Source organism: Pristis pectinata, chromosome 25 (assembly GCF_009764475.1).
Source record: "Pristis pectinata isolate sPriPec2 chromosome 25, sPriPec2.1.pri, whole genome shotgun sequence".
Lineage (NCBI taxonomy): Eukaryota > Metazoa > Chordata > Chondrichthyes > Rhinopristiformes > Pristidae > Pristis > Pristis pectinata.
In genome coordinates, this window is record NC_067429.1 from 14327639 (window position 1) to 14346780 (window position 19142).

The 19142-nt window shown below is 37.5% G+C and overlaps 1 protein-coding gene across 1 annotated transcript; it reads right to left on the reverse strand.

Moving 5' to 3' along the window:
* Window positions 1-699: 699 nt before the first annotated feature.
* Window positions 700-18509, reverse strand: meox1 (mesenchyme homeobox 1). Its single transcript, XM_052038389.1, has 5 exons — window positions 17997-18509; window positions 16154-16286; window positions 14818-14953; window positions 4618-4790; window positions 700-1262 (listed from the first exon to the last, which is right to left on the reverse strand). The coding sequence occupies exons 1-5, from the start codon at window positions 18401-18403 to the stop codon at window positions 1068-1070; spliced, it is 1044 nt and encodes a 347-aa protein (XP_051894349.1). The 5' UTR covers window positions 18404-18509; the 3' UTR covers window positions 700-1067.
* Window positions 18510-19142: the final 633 nt, after the last annotated feature.

Sequence of the window (19142 nt, forward strand, 5' to 3'; positions counted from 1 at the left end):
GACATGCTGAATTTCCTTAGCCACCTGAGGAAGCAGAGGTGTTGATGTGCTTTGCTAGTGAATCTTTGGAATTCTTGCCCAAGAGGTGCATGAGAGGCTCATTTGATGATTATATTCATGACAGAGATTGATAGATTTTTGATTATTAAGGGAATCAAGAGATATGGGGTTAGTTCAGAAAAGCAACACTAAGGTGAAAGATCAGCCATGATTGTACTGGGTTGATAACCACTTTAAATTGAATGAGGCCCAACTGAGTGCACATTTCTAGGTTTAAATCATCATAATGCTGCTTTGGACATCTTTCTCTCCAACTGTATGATTTTTTTTGCTGGTGACCTGAATGGACATTAGTACCAAACAAAGCTCTGGTTCAGCAAAAGCAAAAAAGGATGAAATCCAATTTCTAGGCAACTAGTCCTTAAATTAATTCATTTTTTTTGCTAGAAGATTTTCATACAAAGATATGAAAACAATTGCATGCCATGATTTCACATCTCATATATTATAAGCTTAAAATGCCACTCAAAAATAAATCCCTTGAAAACACATGCTTTATAAATCATTTTGACAAAGGTTTAATAATAATAAATGAGTATTTAACATAGTGTTTTACTGAACTGGTTTATTTTACATATGCCTAATATATGGTGGAAAAATTGCCACTACAGAACTATCCACTTCCATCTCTTGGTTTTATCTCCGTAAGTCTTTATGCTGTTAATTTAATGTGGTTTGACCCAATGTTTTTTTCTTATTATTTATGCAACAAACCTGCAAGCTAAGTTTTCTTAAAAAAAAGCAAAATAAATGACAGTTTGTATGACAGTTTGTTGAAATGATTAATGAAACCATAGATTTCAAATCAGATTCTTTGCTATAATACAGAAACAAAACGTTCATGGTCAAGAATTGGGGTTCACTGAACTTTGGTTTCAAAGCTGAATGAGCCTAAGCTGATGTTCCAAAATGTTCAAAGGTCAAGTTGACACCTGATATTAAATAGGTGATATCATTCAACTTAGGCGCACTTTAGAGTCCAAATCGGGTGGATATGGCCAATGAATTTATCTAATACTGTCCTGCATTGTTTCCTTACTGTCCACTAAGCCCTCCAATTGGCTCTTTCCATCTATATTCCTGAGATTTGCATCAGGAGTCACGCAGTCCACATCGTCTGGTTCTTGACTCTGTGGTGAAATTGGTTGTCCACCTTTGACACGCTTCCACTTCATTCTTCTATTCTGGAACCAGACCTTTACCTACGGAAGAAAGAATCAGAAATGACTACTGCTCCTGTTGCTGGCCTTGCTTTCCACATCATTCCCCCAACCCCCTTACACACCATCCCAATCCCCAGTAAATTACAATTCATCAAAATTCCCCTCAGCCAAAATAGTTACCAGCCAATGTGATAATCACTCCATAATAGGGTGATTTACAAGCTGAACCATCAGAAAGTAACTTACCATAACAAAACTTTCTGAACTTCTATGATCATGGAGAAATTGAGATTTCGTCAGGATCCCTGCTCTCAAACTTTCTTGCTTTCATTTCTATTCTATTGCACTATCTTTTAACTTCCTTCTTGAAGACAGAGTTGTCACAGGGCTACAGGTCTGCAAGTGCTGGTCATGTTGGTAATTATTCAGATATGATTAGAAGATCCTGAGGGCAGGGATCTGGAGTGGAAACATTGTCTGATTTCTCCCTCTGCTCCACTCCAACATATCCAATTGCTAATCTAAGTGCCATCACAAGTGCCATATTGTCTTCCAAGCATCAGTTAATGCAGCAATAATTGAATCAGACAAATTCCAAAGCTTAAGGACTTCTGTTCCTGTCAGTACAAAGGAATAGCAAGGACAGGAATGAATTGCGGGCTCCATCATCATTATTGTTTTTATCTTTTTATTGATGGTTTACTTCTTTAATTCTTATTATTCTTTGATAAGTGTGGGGGTAGGTTGAGACTGGTGGGGGGAGCAGGAGATCTATCTTACCTTGTGAGTTTGTGGCAGTGTTTCAGTGCTTTGTTTAGAGAAGGCAATCAATGAAAACATATGAAGTATCGTTATAAACACAGAAACCCATAAGTGTTAGCAAATACTACAGTTGTGTTACATTGTGCTTTGGAGTGTGGATACAATAACAGTGTGCACTGCATTCCAAACTCATGACAGAGTGGCAGAATTTTTCCACTTATTACTTCATATTTTGAAAACCAAAGCAACACTAGCTCTCTGGTTGAGATATCCTTCCTTAATTATGGGGATGCACCATATCAAACAGATGAACTGCCCTCAAATTACGGTTTCAAATTAATTTGGAATTTAATGGGTTAATTCTTACATCTGTGACTACATAGGGACTACACACCACTGGAACAACAAATGCCATAACCAGCAGCTAGAGGTTTTGTAGAGTGATTAATCTGTAGTTTGCACAATAGTGTACTTATAAAACCAAATTCCTATTCCATGAATAACTACTTTTCCACAAAACTCTTCACTTACCAGAAATTCATAGACTTCGTATGGAAGCAATATCATTATGGCATCTTCTCCCAGCTTGATGCTGGAAATGATAGTGCAGCAAAGAACTTTATGGTACCTTAAAATCTATTGGACTGGCAAAGAATAATGTCCGCAGCTGAGTTAAAAATTGCAGTATGGGCAGAGAGCAATGTGAGAGGAAAAGATAGACTCAATTAATAGGAATTTGCGCCTACAGAAATAAACAGAGCCAGTGCAAACAGGAAACTCTTCCTGTTCTCCAATTCATTCAAAAGAGGTATGGATTGGTCCACTGTTCAGAACAAATTTGAGTTAATGTTTTTGGCAACTGGTCATGTTGTTTTCAATTTAGAAATTGCAACTCAGGTTCAAATTCCTGACTTCTTTTAAGAAGTTTCCCGTCTTCTGTTTTATTTTGTTGTCCTTACAAAACGGCAATTACCTTGAAATCTAATATGAATCTCTCTTTTTTTCTCGTGTTCACAGTTGTTGCTGTGAACTCACAGGTCCACACAATTTGGATAACATTAATTTTAAATGCCTGTGATTCACAAGGGATTCTTAAACACAGTTTTTCAAGAATTTTCCATGCGAATCTTGACATAAAAGAACAATAACAGGTGGTGAAAATGGCTTTGAAAATACTATGTGAAGTGTCAAAAGAAAATTCTCTTGTAATAAATACAAAGCTCCATTTTCCTCATGATTTCTCTGAAGAGTAGCTATCCTTTTCCTCTTTGCTCATCAGGGCAGCAACAATTCCTCTTTAAGCCAGGTCTCATAGTCAAAGAATCCATATTTTTTAACAGAAAAAATGTGGGACTTGAGATTCACGTTTTTCTGTTTCTCCAGTCCAGCTGTCGCTCACTCACACAGAGCTGTTCACCCATTCAAACGATCTAACTGCAAATCACAACCAGTATTTAAAAATAAAAGAGCTATTGCTCTTAAAATGGGCAGAAGGTTATGGCCTGTTTTAGGAGGAATCAATTGTAACCAGATGCCACTCAAATGAGGCACAGCAGGTTTTATGTTGTTTTAGCACTTTTACTGCTGTGTGTTGTTGGAGAGGTTGAAAGTTTGGATGCAAAAGTTTTTCACAAATGTCCTTCCTCAATAATAACAAAAAACTCAATCACTTTATTAACTTAAATCAAAATAGCCTTACATTTCTTTTGGCATTCTGTGTGCATTTTTCTCTTATTGCTGGTATTTTGGAAACTATTGCTTGTATTGATGTGAGGACAAGTTCTGTTGGTTACCTACTTTCTTGACCACGCACTTTTCTTCAGTTTACCCTTGGTTTCAGCCTTTCTCAGGTTATATTCAGAAAAAAAACTCTGGTGCTGTTCCAAGGAATGTAGTTCAGCACTTCAAAAATTTCCATTGCTAATCCTCAATATGAAGCCCAAAAATAATAACATTTGACATACCACATGATTACTGGGTTAGACTTGTACACTGTGTTGCTCAATCTCATTATGAGAGTGATATGGTAGAACATTCACCATTCTGCTCCAGGAATTGGATTTGAACTGCCTCTTCATCTGAAAAGGGACCAATTTCTCTTCACTCTTACCTACAAGAATCCTACTCAGAACTAAACCCAGGCAGTCTTGAACAAGGTCTTTTGTGGCCATGGGCTCTCACTGTGAAGCACGTAATTCAGAACTAATTGGCTCTTAGACAGATGCTGGGGTAAAGTAAGGGAATGCCACACTTGTGCAGTGTTCTATACAACTGATCTTTCCTCACTGTGATTAACACAAATTTGCTCCACCACATATCACATACAGGTTGCATTGTGTTGTCTTGGTAAACATAGATCCCAGGCTCAAGGCCTTCTCTACGGGCGGCACAACTCTTGTCAACTTGTTTATCTGTAACAGGCAGAAATCAGACATTCTCTGGCCAGAGAGAAGGCTCATGCCCAGGGCCTTTAGTTTACCGCAGCAGCCAGCAATTGTTTCAGCAGCAGTTTGAGAAGATGAAGATGAAGGGAAGGTTTGAATATACATAAAAAATATAGAATAATAAAAACAAAATAAGATGCTTGTTTATTGGGTAGATAGATGAATATTCAAAGAAATAAAATATTTACCTGTCTTTCTGTAAGATCCAAGTTAACTGCTATCTCGTATCGCCTCAGTCTGGTCAGATAATTATGATGAGCAAATTCAGCCTCCAGTTCTCGAATCTGTTCTTTAGTAAATGCTGTCCTTTCTTTCCTGGCCTTGTTGTTGGACTCCGACTTGTAATTTGAATCTTGAGTTTCTGCCACAAGTTATAACAGTGTATGGTTACAAATATTATCCAAGCTTCCTTGAGTTCTGTGCTGTTTGTGTATAAAATTCAACTTTGTAGATGTTAAAATGAGGTTCTCTCTGATTGTTTCATTTATTAAGTAACAAAATTCAAAAGAACAGCAGGAAACCATCAAGGTCTCCTGGACAACATTCCACCCACAATTATCTTCACTACTGCAATATATAGATTAATTGCAGTTTGTAAGATGGTATTAATATTTGTTTACTCAACATCTCAACACTTCATAAGCAATGCATTACCTGAAATCTTTGAGACAATTTGATCTTATAAGGCGCTGAATCAATGGTTAAATTATTGGTCATAATTGCTGGTTAAATGACATTACAAAGTTTTAATTTAATTTGATGGTTCAAATAACCACAATAATTGGAAATTTGCATTTATATGGTGGTTTTTTTGCATCCTCAAGATGTCCCAAGGTATGTGAAAGTAAATAATTTATTTTTAAAGTGCAGTCCTACTGAAAAATGGTGGCAGATTGTGCACAGTAGGATCTCAAAAAACCTATAACATAAACCGCCAGGGCAATCCATTTGGAAATTGTTGGTTGAAGGATAAATATTGCACTGCAGCTCTTCTTCAATTGTTTTCATGGGATTTCATTAAAGGCCACCTGTCTGTGGTGCTCCCATAATGTTCATTCAAAATACTGAACTCAAACAAGTCAGCAGTAGAATGGAGCTGGAGCTCAAAGCCTCAAAACACAAAAGATGAGAGTGAGCAAATCTGTTACTTAAAGTGGCTCAATTGCTAATACTCAGTCAGAAAGTTGTGGGTTCAATTCCACTGCCTCAGCTTAAACACAAATTCTCAACGGATGCTCCTGTGCCATGCTGTGGATGTCCTGCACAGTTGGAGGTGCCATCTTTCAGATGGGATCTGTCAAACCAATACACTATCAGTTGTGAATCTCATATAATGTATTGAAGAAGTGCAGAGTTGGTATGCCCATGGTCCTGCTCAATATTTATTCCTCAATCTTACTGAAATAGATTATCTAATCATTATCACTGTTTGTGGGAACTTGCTGTGTTCAAATTGGTACTCCCTTCAATGTAAAAGTGAGTGCACTTTAAAAGCACATCACTGGCTGTAAGACATTTGGGATGCCCTGGAAAAGATGGTGTCAAATAACTGAAGGTTGTTCTCTTTTTAATCTGCAAGCATAGTTTTATAATGATTATTTTGACTAAAGAATCAGATTACTCAGATTGGGTGAATCAGATTAAAATTGTTCCCATTGTTGGTTAACATGGAGATGAGCCTATTTTGGGGCAATGTCTCCTGGCACGGAATTTCATGTCAGATGTTGATGGGTGTTGCTTGCTTCACTCAACAATGATTTCAGTGCTGAACCTGGTTACGTATCAAATGATATTCAGCAGTTGATTGCAATATGGGACTAATTTTTGAATTATAGTGCAATTAAGATAGGGATGGCTTTGGCAATGGTCCAGCACAGACATCATGGGCCAAAGGGCCATATTCTAGGATCTAAACATCTATGGTCTTTGTGATTTTTATTTACTTTTTCCTATTTGCAATTAATGAGCATATGGTAATATAATGACAGCAGTGGGAGAGCTCTGATTGCACCTACAATAATAAAAGAGCAATGCCATTCTCATTATATACAAGATAGAAACAGAAGAACAATCTGAATTAATTTGGAGATCACATCCTTAGGACCAATCAATGTACTTCACAGCAACCTAGTATTTTATTCAGAACTGAAGAAAATTTAAAGTTGTGGTTCTTATAACATTTAAAATCATTTCACATTTACTACTGGCTATGAAAACCTATCCCAATTTCTTAATGTGAGGGCAATTCCCCCATTATCCAAAGTTATTGATCTCCATTGCCAATACTTTCTAACTTTTTCTTTTCTGAAACATATATGGAAACAGTTACTTGGGACCTGGCCACCTTGTTTCACCTCACTTCATGGCTATTTGGCTGTTGACAGCTGTCGTCTTCATGAGGTCTATGCACCTTTCACCAGATCTTAATTTTACCCTTGAAACATAACAGAAATGCTGGAAATGCTCAGCAGGTCAGGCAGTATCAATGGAGAAAGAAACAATTAACGTTTCAGGCCAATGACCCTTCATCGGAACTTCAGAGCTAAAGAAAAGTAATTGACCTGAAACATTAACTCTGCTTCACTCCCCACAGATACAACCTGATCTGCTGAGTATCTAATACATTTTTTGCTTTTATTTCAAATTATCAGCATTTTTTTTGGCTTTTTGATGATTTTACCCTTTCCCAGTCCAAGTGCGCTGAGGCCAATTATTGTAACCCCATCACCTACAGCTTCAACTTGGATCAGTGAATTAAGCACACCCATAACTGAGGCCCTCCTGATCTGTAAGGAGTATGATCAAGCTGGAGAACTTGGCTAGCTTTATTCATGTCTGAAAACTGTCTTGGCTCAACTTGAAGCACTCTTGCCCCTGACTCAGAGATCTGTGGAATCAACAAAACTTCAGAGATTTCAGCAGGAGTTCTAAGCAGACACTCCCACACAGTACTGAAGAACTGCTCCACTGCCAGTTACATCTAACTTTTAAGGTGGACATATTGCATCCATATTCAGAGTTCTCCCTAATACCCCGGACAATGTACTTTACACAAAGGCTATTACTAAAACATTATCTGGTCTTCAGCAGATTGCTGTTTGAGGGGCCTTGCTGAGATTGGTTGCACTGCACAATGACTACTTTTCAAGAGGTTTTTTCCATTGGCTGTGCAATGCTTTGAGACATCCCATGGTCATAAAAGGCAACATACAAATGCAACTTCCTTCTTTCTTGCTAGCTGAAGACATACAAAGATGTTGGGGTTAAATGTTGAAATCCATAAAGCAGTGGGCTGTTTGAAGTATAGCTTTAGCACTGTGGGCAAAAGCCAGAATCCCCAAATAAGGAGCAATCCATATAGTTCCATATTACACAGAGCATGTGGAAGAATGGCATTGATTAAGGAAGGCATCTGTGTCTAGAAGGTGTAAAAACAATAGACTTGTAATGCCAAACGTAGCAAGGAAGAAATTTATCTTAATTGCGATGACCTCAATCATGGCAGCATTCCAAATGCCATCTGCTTTTTAAAAAAAATTGTGCTATTTCCTCCATCAATCCTTTTTGAAATCCACACTCCAAGTTACACATCTCCAGCACAAATAAAAAACAGAACTAAAAGGTGCAGCATGGCCCCGACGCACTGAACCATCAATATATTGACTCACTGACTTGTTGAAGAGGAAATCCACCTTCAGAGCTGCAAGAGGTTTTATTGTAAGCGTTACTAAATCTCCCATATGGAAAAGGAACTCTGATTGCAACAATACAAACTTGGCAAGAACAGTACCAAGCAAAAGCCAGGCTTCCTCTTGAAATGGAATAGGAAAAAAATTGGACAATCATTCTTTTGTGGACGTGTGCACAAATGTAAATGTGACCACTTTCAGAAGGGCAATTAAACACACCATATATTACATGCAATAGTACATATGCACGTCTGTCCTTAATATTTTTAATGATTATGAGAAGGGGGCATGTATATGACTCTGGATATGCACCTGATTACTGTTCTGCTCTAAATTTTACAAGCTAAAGAGGGAAACAGATCAGTCTATTGACCTCTCACCCACCAATGATGAAAGGAGATATATATATATTAAAAAAATATATATATATAAAATATATATATATATATATATAAATAGGAGCAGATGCAGGCCATTCACCCTTCGAGCCTGCTCCACCATTCAATATGGTCATGACTGAACATCCATCTTAATACCTCTCTTCACACTCTTGAAGCCCTTGTTGTCTGGATCAGGAACACTCACCGAACCAAGAAACAGATGGAACATTCTTTGTTTCTCTCTCCACAGGCACTGCCTGATCTGCCGGGCAACCCTGGCATTTTCTGTTTCAATTAGGGGTAAAATCATTCCCTCTTAAGATCTCCATCTGGTGATCCGGGTGAAAGATACATCAGGTCAACACTGTCATCAGTCAAAGAACAAAGACATAAGATGAAAGAAGGCTACCAGGTCCCACGGTTCTGCTTCCACTTAGGATTCAGAAGGTGAAAAGTTAAAAATTAAAATTGGAGGCTGAGGAAGAAAAAGCAAGTCAAAAATTTAAAAGGATTCTACGTGCATATACGTCTTTATATAGCAGAGATAGTGTGACAGCTGATCTAGCTGAAGACAAAAATTCTATATGTTAGCAATTATGTCAATGTTACCATGTGTGGAGAGGAAACTGTATTATTTCCCAGGCTGACATTTTCAATTATTCGGTATAATGGACTGTCTTGTGAGTCTTTGTATAACTTGTCACAAGTACAGCAGAGACCTTCTCCTAGGTGTTGCTCATTAAATGTAGCATAAGCCAAGCAACGAAGAAGAAAATGCCTGTAGACGTCTTCTTCCATGAAAATAAATAAAAAGAATCTTGCTTAGCTATAGTTCATTTATTTGTCTGAAATTAACCAAAGTTTTCTTTTCCAGAAATCTACCTTCAAGGTGAACAATATGTCTTTGGATAAAAAGGGACTCAAGAGACATAAGGTTCTGGTGAGAATGTTGACTTGAGATACAGGAGCAGCTGTGATCCTATTGAATGGAGGAAGTAGTTCAAGGGGCCCTATGACATAATCCTGCTTTTTTATAATATTCCTACACATTGGGAATACTTCCCACTGAATGTTAGGCTTCATTGGTTGGTGAAATTGGAGAGCAACAAAATACATTTTCAGAATCTTATCATCACAAGGACTGCAGTAGGTTACAACAGAAGCCATTCACCACCTTCAAAGAACGGCCAGGAGATGGAGATTGAAATGTACTTTGCCTTCATGCCCTTATCCCAGAAACAAATGGAATAAACGACCCAAAGTGCAGCTCCTACTATACCAACTCTAACCATGCTTTCATTCAACAACATTCCTCAGGCCCCAACCCCAACTTCTAATGAGCACTCTCTCTCTGCATCACAGTGACAAAATTTCCATATTGGCTGTCTTTTGTCTCTCTGAATAGCATTTCCAATTAGCACCAGCATACAGATGCTTCTCTCATCCTATTAGAATCAACTAGATTTGAACCCAAATCCCCTGGGACAAAGGTGAGAGTCTGTTCTATTGTATTAATCAGCAATCTTGATTAGAGATTGCTGATTAATACAATGGAACAGACTCTCACCTCTAATAGAGGTGTTGAACTACTCATATTATAATATTTCCATTGAAACAGCAAGGAGAAAAAATGCTGTGGACACTTTAATGTTCTCAATGACAACAAGGATGACAATTATTTCAAGGACTGTAGAGGGGAAATGATTTCCACAATATCCATTACCTCATGAAATGTTCTTCATTCCTTCAGATGCTAACAAGATACAATTATGAAAAGTCCAATCCTTTACCAATGGATATCAGTGGTGTGCTCCACCAGTCACGTCTTACAAATAAAAGCATATAAATATCATGCAGTAAAAATTTACAATGAAAATGTACATCTGTCCTGAGGATGAACATAAAGTATTTCAAAGCATGAAATTCATAGCTAATCCAGAACAGTAGCCCATTAATAAAATCCGCAACATTTAAACTTGGATTTGGTAAAAATTACACTTTTTTTTCACAGACTTGATCAGAAATTGTTACCAGATTACAAGTTCTGCAAGCCCACTGCACTGTCAAATGCCATTTACTGAGACCGATTGCCAGCCATTAATTTGCTTTGGCTTTACTCAAGCAAGTCGATTTTGTTCTATGTGGTTACTTAGCCAGCAGTAGGACAAACTTCTGTGGATCATTCACTTTCCTCCTGACAGTTCTTCAGGTCAACGAGGGTGCCACTTTAACTCGCATCCATGAAGCAGTGCTGATACAGCAAGGAATGCAACCATTAACAGATAAGTGCCAGTCCAACAGAAATGGGCAATAATAAGTGATGAACAACACACAAGATACTGGAAGAACTTAGCGGGCCAGGCAGCATTTTTGGAGGGAAATGGACAGTCAATGCCTTCTGATGAAGGGTCTCAATCCAAAACATTGGCTGTCCATTTCCCTCCATAGATGCTGTCTGACCCCCTGAGTTCTTCCAGCATATCATGTGTTGCTCCAGATTCCAGCATTTGCAGTCTCTTGTATCTCCAGTTATGAGTGACACATCCATTTTATATCCGATACCTGGCTCTCACCTCCAGTTACTGTAGAAATGATTTGAATGAAGAAGTACACCAAAACCATACAAAATGCATTGCTAATTCCTGATCACCAATTTGCCCAAGGCTGATATTACCCTCAGGACATGCCATATAGTATAACCTAAGATCCCTATCTTCAAGCAAGTAGAGATCCCACACCGCTATTTCAAAGAGCAACAGAAGTATTTTCCCTGGTGTTTTGGACAATATTTATCCCTCAAACAACACCTAAAAACAGATTATCTGGTCATTATCACATTGAGAACTTGCTGCTCTCGAATTAGCTGCAATGTTTCCTAATTACACTAGTGACTACACTTCGAAAGTACCTAATTGGCTGTGAATTGCTCTGGGATGTACTGAGGTAAATGCAAACAAGTCCTTACTTTTTCAAAGCATCAAGTGGAAAATTCGAAAGGAGACAAAAAAAGTTATAATAATTACAATTTAATACCTAGAATAACCCAACTGCACAACGTATAAACTTCCTCACCTCACTGTTTGCTGATCTTATTTCAGGAGCATTCTGCTAAAAACTCATACAAAAATACATCTGGAGAATGTGTATTTTTACTGTAAGCTGTAAAAATGAAGTACTATTGACTGACCAGAATGACTTAGCACAAAATTCTTCAATCTCTCGGTCAGAATCAGTGGCCAATTTCATCATAAACTGAAAAGTTAATGGTCTCTATTCACAAGATGCAAGATCATCTCAAGATTCAAATATGAGGACTGCCAAAATTACATATTCTTTAGCATTGACCGAAATAAAATCTTCATTATCACAAAGGGATAATACTCATGATTAAATAACTAAAAAACTACAGATACTGGAAATCTTGACTAAAAATGGAACATGCTGGAAATAAAAGATCGGGTAGCATCGGGAGAGAGAGAGAGAGACAGAGTTAGCTCTGCAGGGCGATCTCCGTTAACTTTGTCACTCTCTCCACAGATGGTCCCTGACCTAATGAGTACTGCAAACATTTTTTGTTTTTATTCAGATTTTAGAACAAGAAGCACTGGTTTCTCTCCTAAAGTCAGGGTTACACAAAATTTACCATTCTGCAACAGCCATCCAGTCTGTATTGCAATTTAGTTTTTATTTCAGCCCACTTCAAATGCCTCCAAATGTCTTTCCTTCCATCCTAATCTATTTTTAAATGTTGTGACAGTCTCTACTTCCAACATTATGTTTAGCAGTGCATTCCACAGCCTAAATCTTAAATGTAGTCTTATACTTCATTCTTTTGTATATTATGGGTCTACATTTATAAATTTAACTCCATATGGAAATGTATGGCCTTTATGGAATGGGAGATTTTCTCAAAGACATCACCATCAAATTCTTCTCAAAGGCAGCTTGCGATAATGCGGTCCATTGTTCAATCTGGACTCCTTTGTCCTTGGAAATAGTCTAAATAATTTTTGTCACATTTCTTCGTAATTTTAAACATTTCAGTTAAGTGACCCTGATAGCCCCTCATTATAACATAACTCACTGCAATTTTTGTGTTGGTATTTCCTCAGCTCAAGCAACATCTTTGTAAATCTATGCTCCATTCTTTCCATTACTTCCACATCTTCCTCACAGTGTGAAGAACCAAACTGCATTTAGTGCTACAGCTATGTTCTAATGTTGAATGAATGCTTTTTGCTCATTTAGAAATTATTAGCAAACTACACACCAAATTTAGCCACTTGCAATTATAGCACATTATTGCTGAGCTTTACTCAGTGTTCACTCCACATACTATTGAGGCTTGCATACACTCTAAGCAAACAGAATAGACCAGTTGTGCCAAATGATTTGTTTCTGTCCTGTAAAATTTATGTAATTCTGTCTGACTTGGGAGCATCGACCCTGACTACAAAAATTTTAGCTGGAAAATCATTTTCCAGCAACTTGGGTTTTCACCTTGATGCAAAAAATGTCATGTTTTTATTCTAAAAAATGTAATTGAGGAAACAAAAGAGACAAACATTGACATATTGAAAGGCTAGTCTACAACAATAGCACTTCCCCTGTACAATTAGCATCTCCTCTATTAATGTTGGCAGAGAGAGTTTCTCAGTTGCATACAGCCAGGAAAGACTCAAATGGATTGATCCATAAACAAAGTGGACTGTGATTTATTATAACCCTCCCTGCCGGATTTTTATGTCATTGTCAGAACAAATGTAGTAAAAAGTCACTTTTAAGACTACACTATGAAAACCAAAGATGTCTTCATAATATATAGAGGTACTCCTGAAAGAAAGTTCAGAGCAGTTTCTTGTAAGTTTCATAGTCTAGCAGAAGTTAATGATAATGGAGATGTGTTTTTTTTTTAATGCCCACTTATGTCTAGATACAATGTAAACCATATAAATTGATCAGATTACTATTTCAAGTCACCTTGTAATTAAGAATTTTCAAATCTGCTAAGTTTTGTGTCTTGTGAAATCGGGACACATAACATTTCCAGATTGTGTCCAGGCAGAAGTTTCATTGAATATAAAGCCACGTAAGCAACAGATATTTTGCAGTGACAAAGCTACACAGTTAAAACACAGTAAGTTTCTTATATTGGCATTGTAAGCAGAAAATATTACACTTGCAATGGTTTGAATGAGTATCGTGAAAACTTTTTGCAGGTTTTATTTTTAATTAACAACTACGCTGCTTAGTCAATCCCACTGACATCCTGGTTAGTCTTTGGTTTTGAATCTGCAACAACTTGGTCGAAAACCAGCACCAAAAAATTATTATCACTTCTGTTGTCTGCCCAACTCTACAGATATCAGAGCCAATATAACCGCCATGTTTTGCTTCAAGCGCACACAGCTCAATTATTCATATTTTCCCAGATCTGATGCCTTGTGCATATAATTCCATAAGATGTTTTGATCTGCTTTTGAGGGATCTGTTTGCATTTTTGGATATTCACTTATTTAAAATATTTAACAAAGCATTTGAATTCTGTCAGTACATTGGCACTGGCTTCTTACTGTAATGAATCAATAGAAGAAATATTAACTAAAATAAATATACTGACAGTTGTCTGTAAAATACACAATATCTAAGAATCCCATCAGCTCTCCAAACCTTCCTACTAACCATATATCTAACAAAGTTTGGATTGGGTCCAATCAATTTTATCCAGATGTTGCCTTTTTTTTAAAATGAAAAGTCCTTTTATTGTTAATAAATACATCACACGGATTACTTCAAGACATGTATTCAAGTGTAATCCAATCAATAAGTATAATTGTTTTCATAAGTATTATGCTATTCAATTAACATAATTAGATCCTAACATTAGGAGACACTTGATAGTGTGAAATAGTTATTACAATGCACATTGCTTCATTTGCAATTAGTAATGTTTTTTGCAAAGTTTCCATCAAACAATATTGTGCACATGGTATAACACGGTCATCCATGATATGCAGGCAATTACATGAAGTTTCCATGTCCAGTATATTTCAAGTGGACTTTAAAGGCTAAATATATCATCAATTTTCAGGAACAACCAAATTCAGGAACTGTTCCATACGTTAAAGTACCGCATATAATCAACTTATCAGGGATATAACATCAGGGTTTATTTAAAGTCACACAGTTTGTTCAGAGAAACATTTGTTTGAAGGAAGCTTCTTCTCAAGGCATCTATGTTCTAAAATTCTGTGCCCAGTGATAAAGTTGCTTCCATGGCTCGAACAGTAAAAAAGACCGACAATGTTCATTTTTATACCTTTTCTCAACAAGTCATGCATGATGCAGAAAACATAAGGGCAGAAGATTTGTTGGAAATCTGGGAGAAGTTCCATTTTTTCATACTTAGAATAATTTGTACATACATTCATCAAATTTTGCTCATCCCAGTATATCTACGAAAGAGGCACATGAGTTCATTTTACATTTACGATTTCCTGGAACTGCAAAGCAGGTGAAATTTCTATGATTTTGCAGCATATCCTTTGTGGTTACATTGAAAACAAAAGCAACATAATGAAGCAAATTGTCAGCATGTTACAATGATAAAATTTTTACAGCACAGCACTGCCCTGGGCTGACTCCATCAGATATAGTAGATAACCTGAAGCAATGAACAAATGTAAAATTGGATAATTTAATTTATTCTTTCATTCATGCGATATGGATGTCATCGACAAGGTCAGCATTTATTGTCCATCCCTAATGGCCTCAGAACCAAAGAAGTAATTTAGAGTCAACCTAAGGCCAGGCAGATTTTTGCCGAAGGCAATAGTAAATTGGCTGGACTTTTATGAATGAAATTCTTGCTGTTATTGAGGCTAGCTTTAACCTCATCAGGCTTGTATAATTACTGAATTAAGTTAAATGGAATGGTGAGATTCAGTCTCTGCTGTGCTAGGTATTAGACCAAGGAAGAGCAAAATATTAAGCCAGAAGGAAAGAAAAAAAATAGAGAAATAAAGAAACAATTTTTTTTTAAAAATGCAGAAAGCTAGGAAGATGAATAGTAACAAACAAAAGAGTGTGTAGATACAAATAAAGCATTTATAGGGTCAATTCTTGTAGGATCAAAATTTAAAGGTAAACTATGAGCGATCAAAGGGATGAGCAATGTTGTCCCCTAATCACTCTGAATGTTCACAGAAATGCAACCACTTACTTGACCATGAAAACAATATATTTCTTATATGTTATTATTTCAATATTTGGAACATCTTTACTATTTAACCTTGAGTGTTTTATAAGATTAAATACTGCAAATCGTTAAAACCTGTAACAAAAAGATACAAATTCCTGGTTCTAGAAATCGTTAAAACCAGGAACAGAAACAAACTAATTTTTGGTTCTAGAAAAGTGTGTATGAATCAAGAAATGAGAGACCATTAAAACATTATCTGAGAGTAGTAATAATTTTACCCTCAAATAGATTTTGGAAAACCTCTCCTCAAAATCAGAAAATTCTTTTGGAATTTTTTTTTCCAGAAAGACTTATTTTATGTGATGGTTATTTAAGTTTCTTAACACCCATGTCTTGATGTAAAGGTTCAGAGATACCGGACTAGAAATGTGTTTAGTGCTGCAATGCTGCTAACTGTTTGGGATTTTTCATTTAAGCCATAAATACAGTCTCTGGTGGGGTCCACCAAATGCCAAATTGTAATGTCATGTTTCATGTCAGTGACAAACTGACTACACATGTCTTTTATTTGTTCTGCATCTTTCTTCCTGATTCAATACATAATAAATCATTTATTTGAAAAGTAAAATGAAAATAAGTAGGAACTGCTCCATCACACCAAGATTTGCCCTGAAGTAATATTGATTTGCTTCCTTTATTCAAAGCCTGTGCTGTTATTTATAATAGGCTGTACAATACACACCTGTAGTAATAAAAATGGAGGTCACGGCTGAGATTTGGGTTGCCAGCGTTGTAAACTGAACAAATTATTAATACTGTGCTTATACAATTCACTTCCAAAGTACCAGATTTCATAAATGGATCCACTGATATAGTCATCCTGTTTTAATTTTTGGTTTAATTGCTGCAACAAATGGCATCTGTGACTCTTAAAGCATGAATTAAACTTTGAAAATCCAAAACATATGCACATTCTATTAAAGGGTTTTGGAACAGTTTATATACTGATGTGAATTGCGTTAATGTGTGACACATACATTTTAATTAATAACTTAATTAAGATTCAATAGTGGCCACACACAGGAGAATTCCAATATTGCAACCCAAATAATGGTGTCATCTTTGATGTCAAAAACCGTCAATTCTTTAACCCTACTGTAATAACTCTGAATAATAAATTCAAATCAGTTGAGTTAAAAGTTTGCCATACGTATAATTATTTAATAATATTTTGCATTTCGGGATAAGACTCGTTATATTACTTATTTAAGAATTTCAAAGTATCAGAAACATCGAACTTCCATTTAATTCCGGGCACAGCGAAAGATAGTTAAAGTGTAACATGCATTCTATATAGAACTTATCTGAAGACGATCAAAAGTGCGTGAGCGGCTTTAAACAACACGATCTAAGGTATGACCACATTGATATTCGTTTTGACATATGCTCATTACAGGCAACCGCTTCACTCCCGCGAATAGAAGCAAGCCCCGTTCTGTTCCGTTTTAGGGGCTACTCAATGCCCGTTATTTGACTCCCTTTTCATTCACACCAACTATTGAATAGAGCGGGATTCGTTCCATTTACACAGGTTCAAGTGGTGCATGACCGGGTCAATGTACCTGCAGAGAAACAACTGCTGTTTCAGCCGGATGAAAGTTTGGGCATAGCCTTTTCAGTATAATTTATACTTCTGAATGAAATGGTAACTTCAGATTGTGGCTTTTAAATTGACACAAATTGTTATTGTATTCAATGTTCTGCAGGAAGTATTGGGAATGGGAGAAAGTTATTTGTATTCATTAACCTGGGGACAGATTTAGCTTTTTACCTGCGACCTTAACTTTCTTTTTGCTGAAGTTTCGTTTAAGATGAGAATGTGCAGAGGCCAGACGAGGAAACAAGTACTTTTAAAGAATCTTTCACCTCAGCGCTGGAGTTTGCCTCTTGTAGTTGCATCACTTGTGATTTACTCATTAGCAGAGGAAAGGTGAGAATGAGATAACTTTAATGTTCTGGGTAATTTGAGACGTTGCATTTCGTTGCCGTGGCATTGCAACACATGCACCCCATAAAATAAATACAATTTAGCTTTGAGTTGGTTGCAAGCGGAGTATTTGTGAAACTTCAATTGAAAGAAGAATCTTTAATATACTGCATTTGAAAACAGTGTGACTGACTTTTGTTAATTGGTGTTTTATTTCACTGAATGGCGGTGTTTCGGTGCTGCACTCACCTAACACGTCGCGTGTTCCTTTTCGTTGGTTTCTTGTCTATTTCAGGAAGCAAGCGATTGCCCCGCTGGCCGGAGTAATCCCCAGTCGCGGCGCAGAGCGCCGGCTCCGAGCCACCGGTTTCGAAATTCGCGGAGCTGGCGGACAAGCACGAGGTTTGTCTGTCCCTGGCCGCCGTCGGCAGCGGAGGGGGAATGTGCCACTCGGTGCGGGGGAAGCGGCCCGTGTGATGTTCCACGTAAACCCTCTTCTTCTCCGGGGAAACTGTGCGTCGCCGACACCAGGCAAGGAGAAGGAAAATCCGGATAAGCGGCGAAGTCCGCGACTTCGGATTTTTTGTATAAGGAGAAAGGAGACGGATAGTGGTGAGGCCGGGGACCCCCGCCCCCGGAATGTGGATTTCGCATGCAGCTCCAGACGGCGGCCCCGGAATGCGAATTGCGCATGCAGCTGCCCGTAGTCTGATCCATTGAAAGACTGGAAGGGGCTGGCTGCACTCAAACAAAGTTTTAAATCCTAGATCTCTGCAAAATGCACCGCCCTTTGTCACTTCAAGTCTCCGGATATAATTTTGCAATGATCAGATCCCTTTTAAACTTTTTTCTTCCAAAAAATAAATAAATGCTCACATGCCTGAAGTCAATGAGGCTGCCTCCCTCTGAACGGCTTGGTGGGAAAAGTGACAAGCTTATAGTGTGTAATGTGAGAGGGGCGGGGTTGACCGCCACATGTTGGATTACTCCAACCAAGCAAAGAATTGCTGCGATTAATCACTAGCATTACTGTATACGCAGAAATGTTATATGCACAACCTTAATGGCTTTTTCAGACCAAGGATATCATAGACGTTTGAAAATCAGACAGCACTGTCCCCCCTGTACAAGGATTAAAAAACACACACTGGACACTTGCGGTATAATTTATTCAGATATCTCAAGGATTATTTTCCTCTCCAGCGATCACCACCCTGGGTTGCAAACTCTCACGCCACGCATTTTAGAACAATGCATGTTGCAGAACAGTCTAAGGCGAAGGAACAAGCTCTTAATGCGAATAAAGTCCGAGGATGGTGGGTGGCAAAGGTGATGTGGAAGTTATTCCAAATGCTGAAAGACCTCTTGTGCTCTAACCCAGAACAAAGGTTCAAATTATGTCACTGACGTTCCAACGGTGTTTTAGTAGGTTTACCAAGATTCATGTAATCTAGGG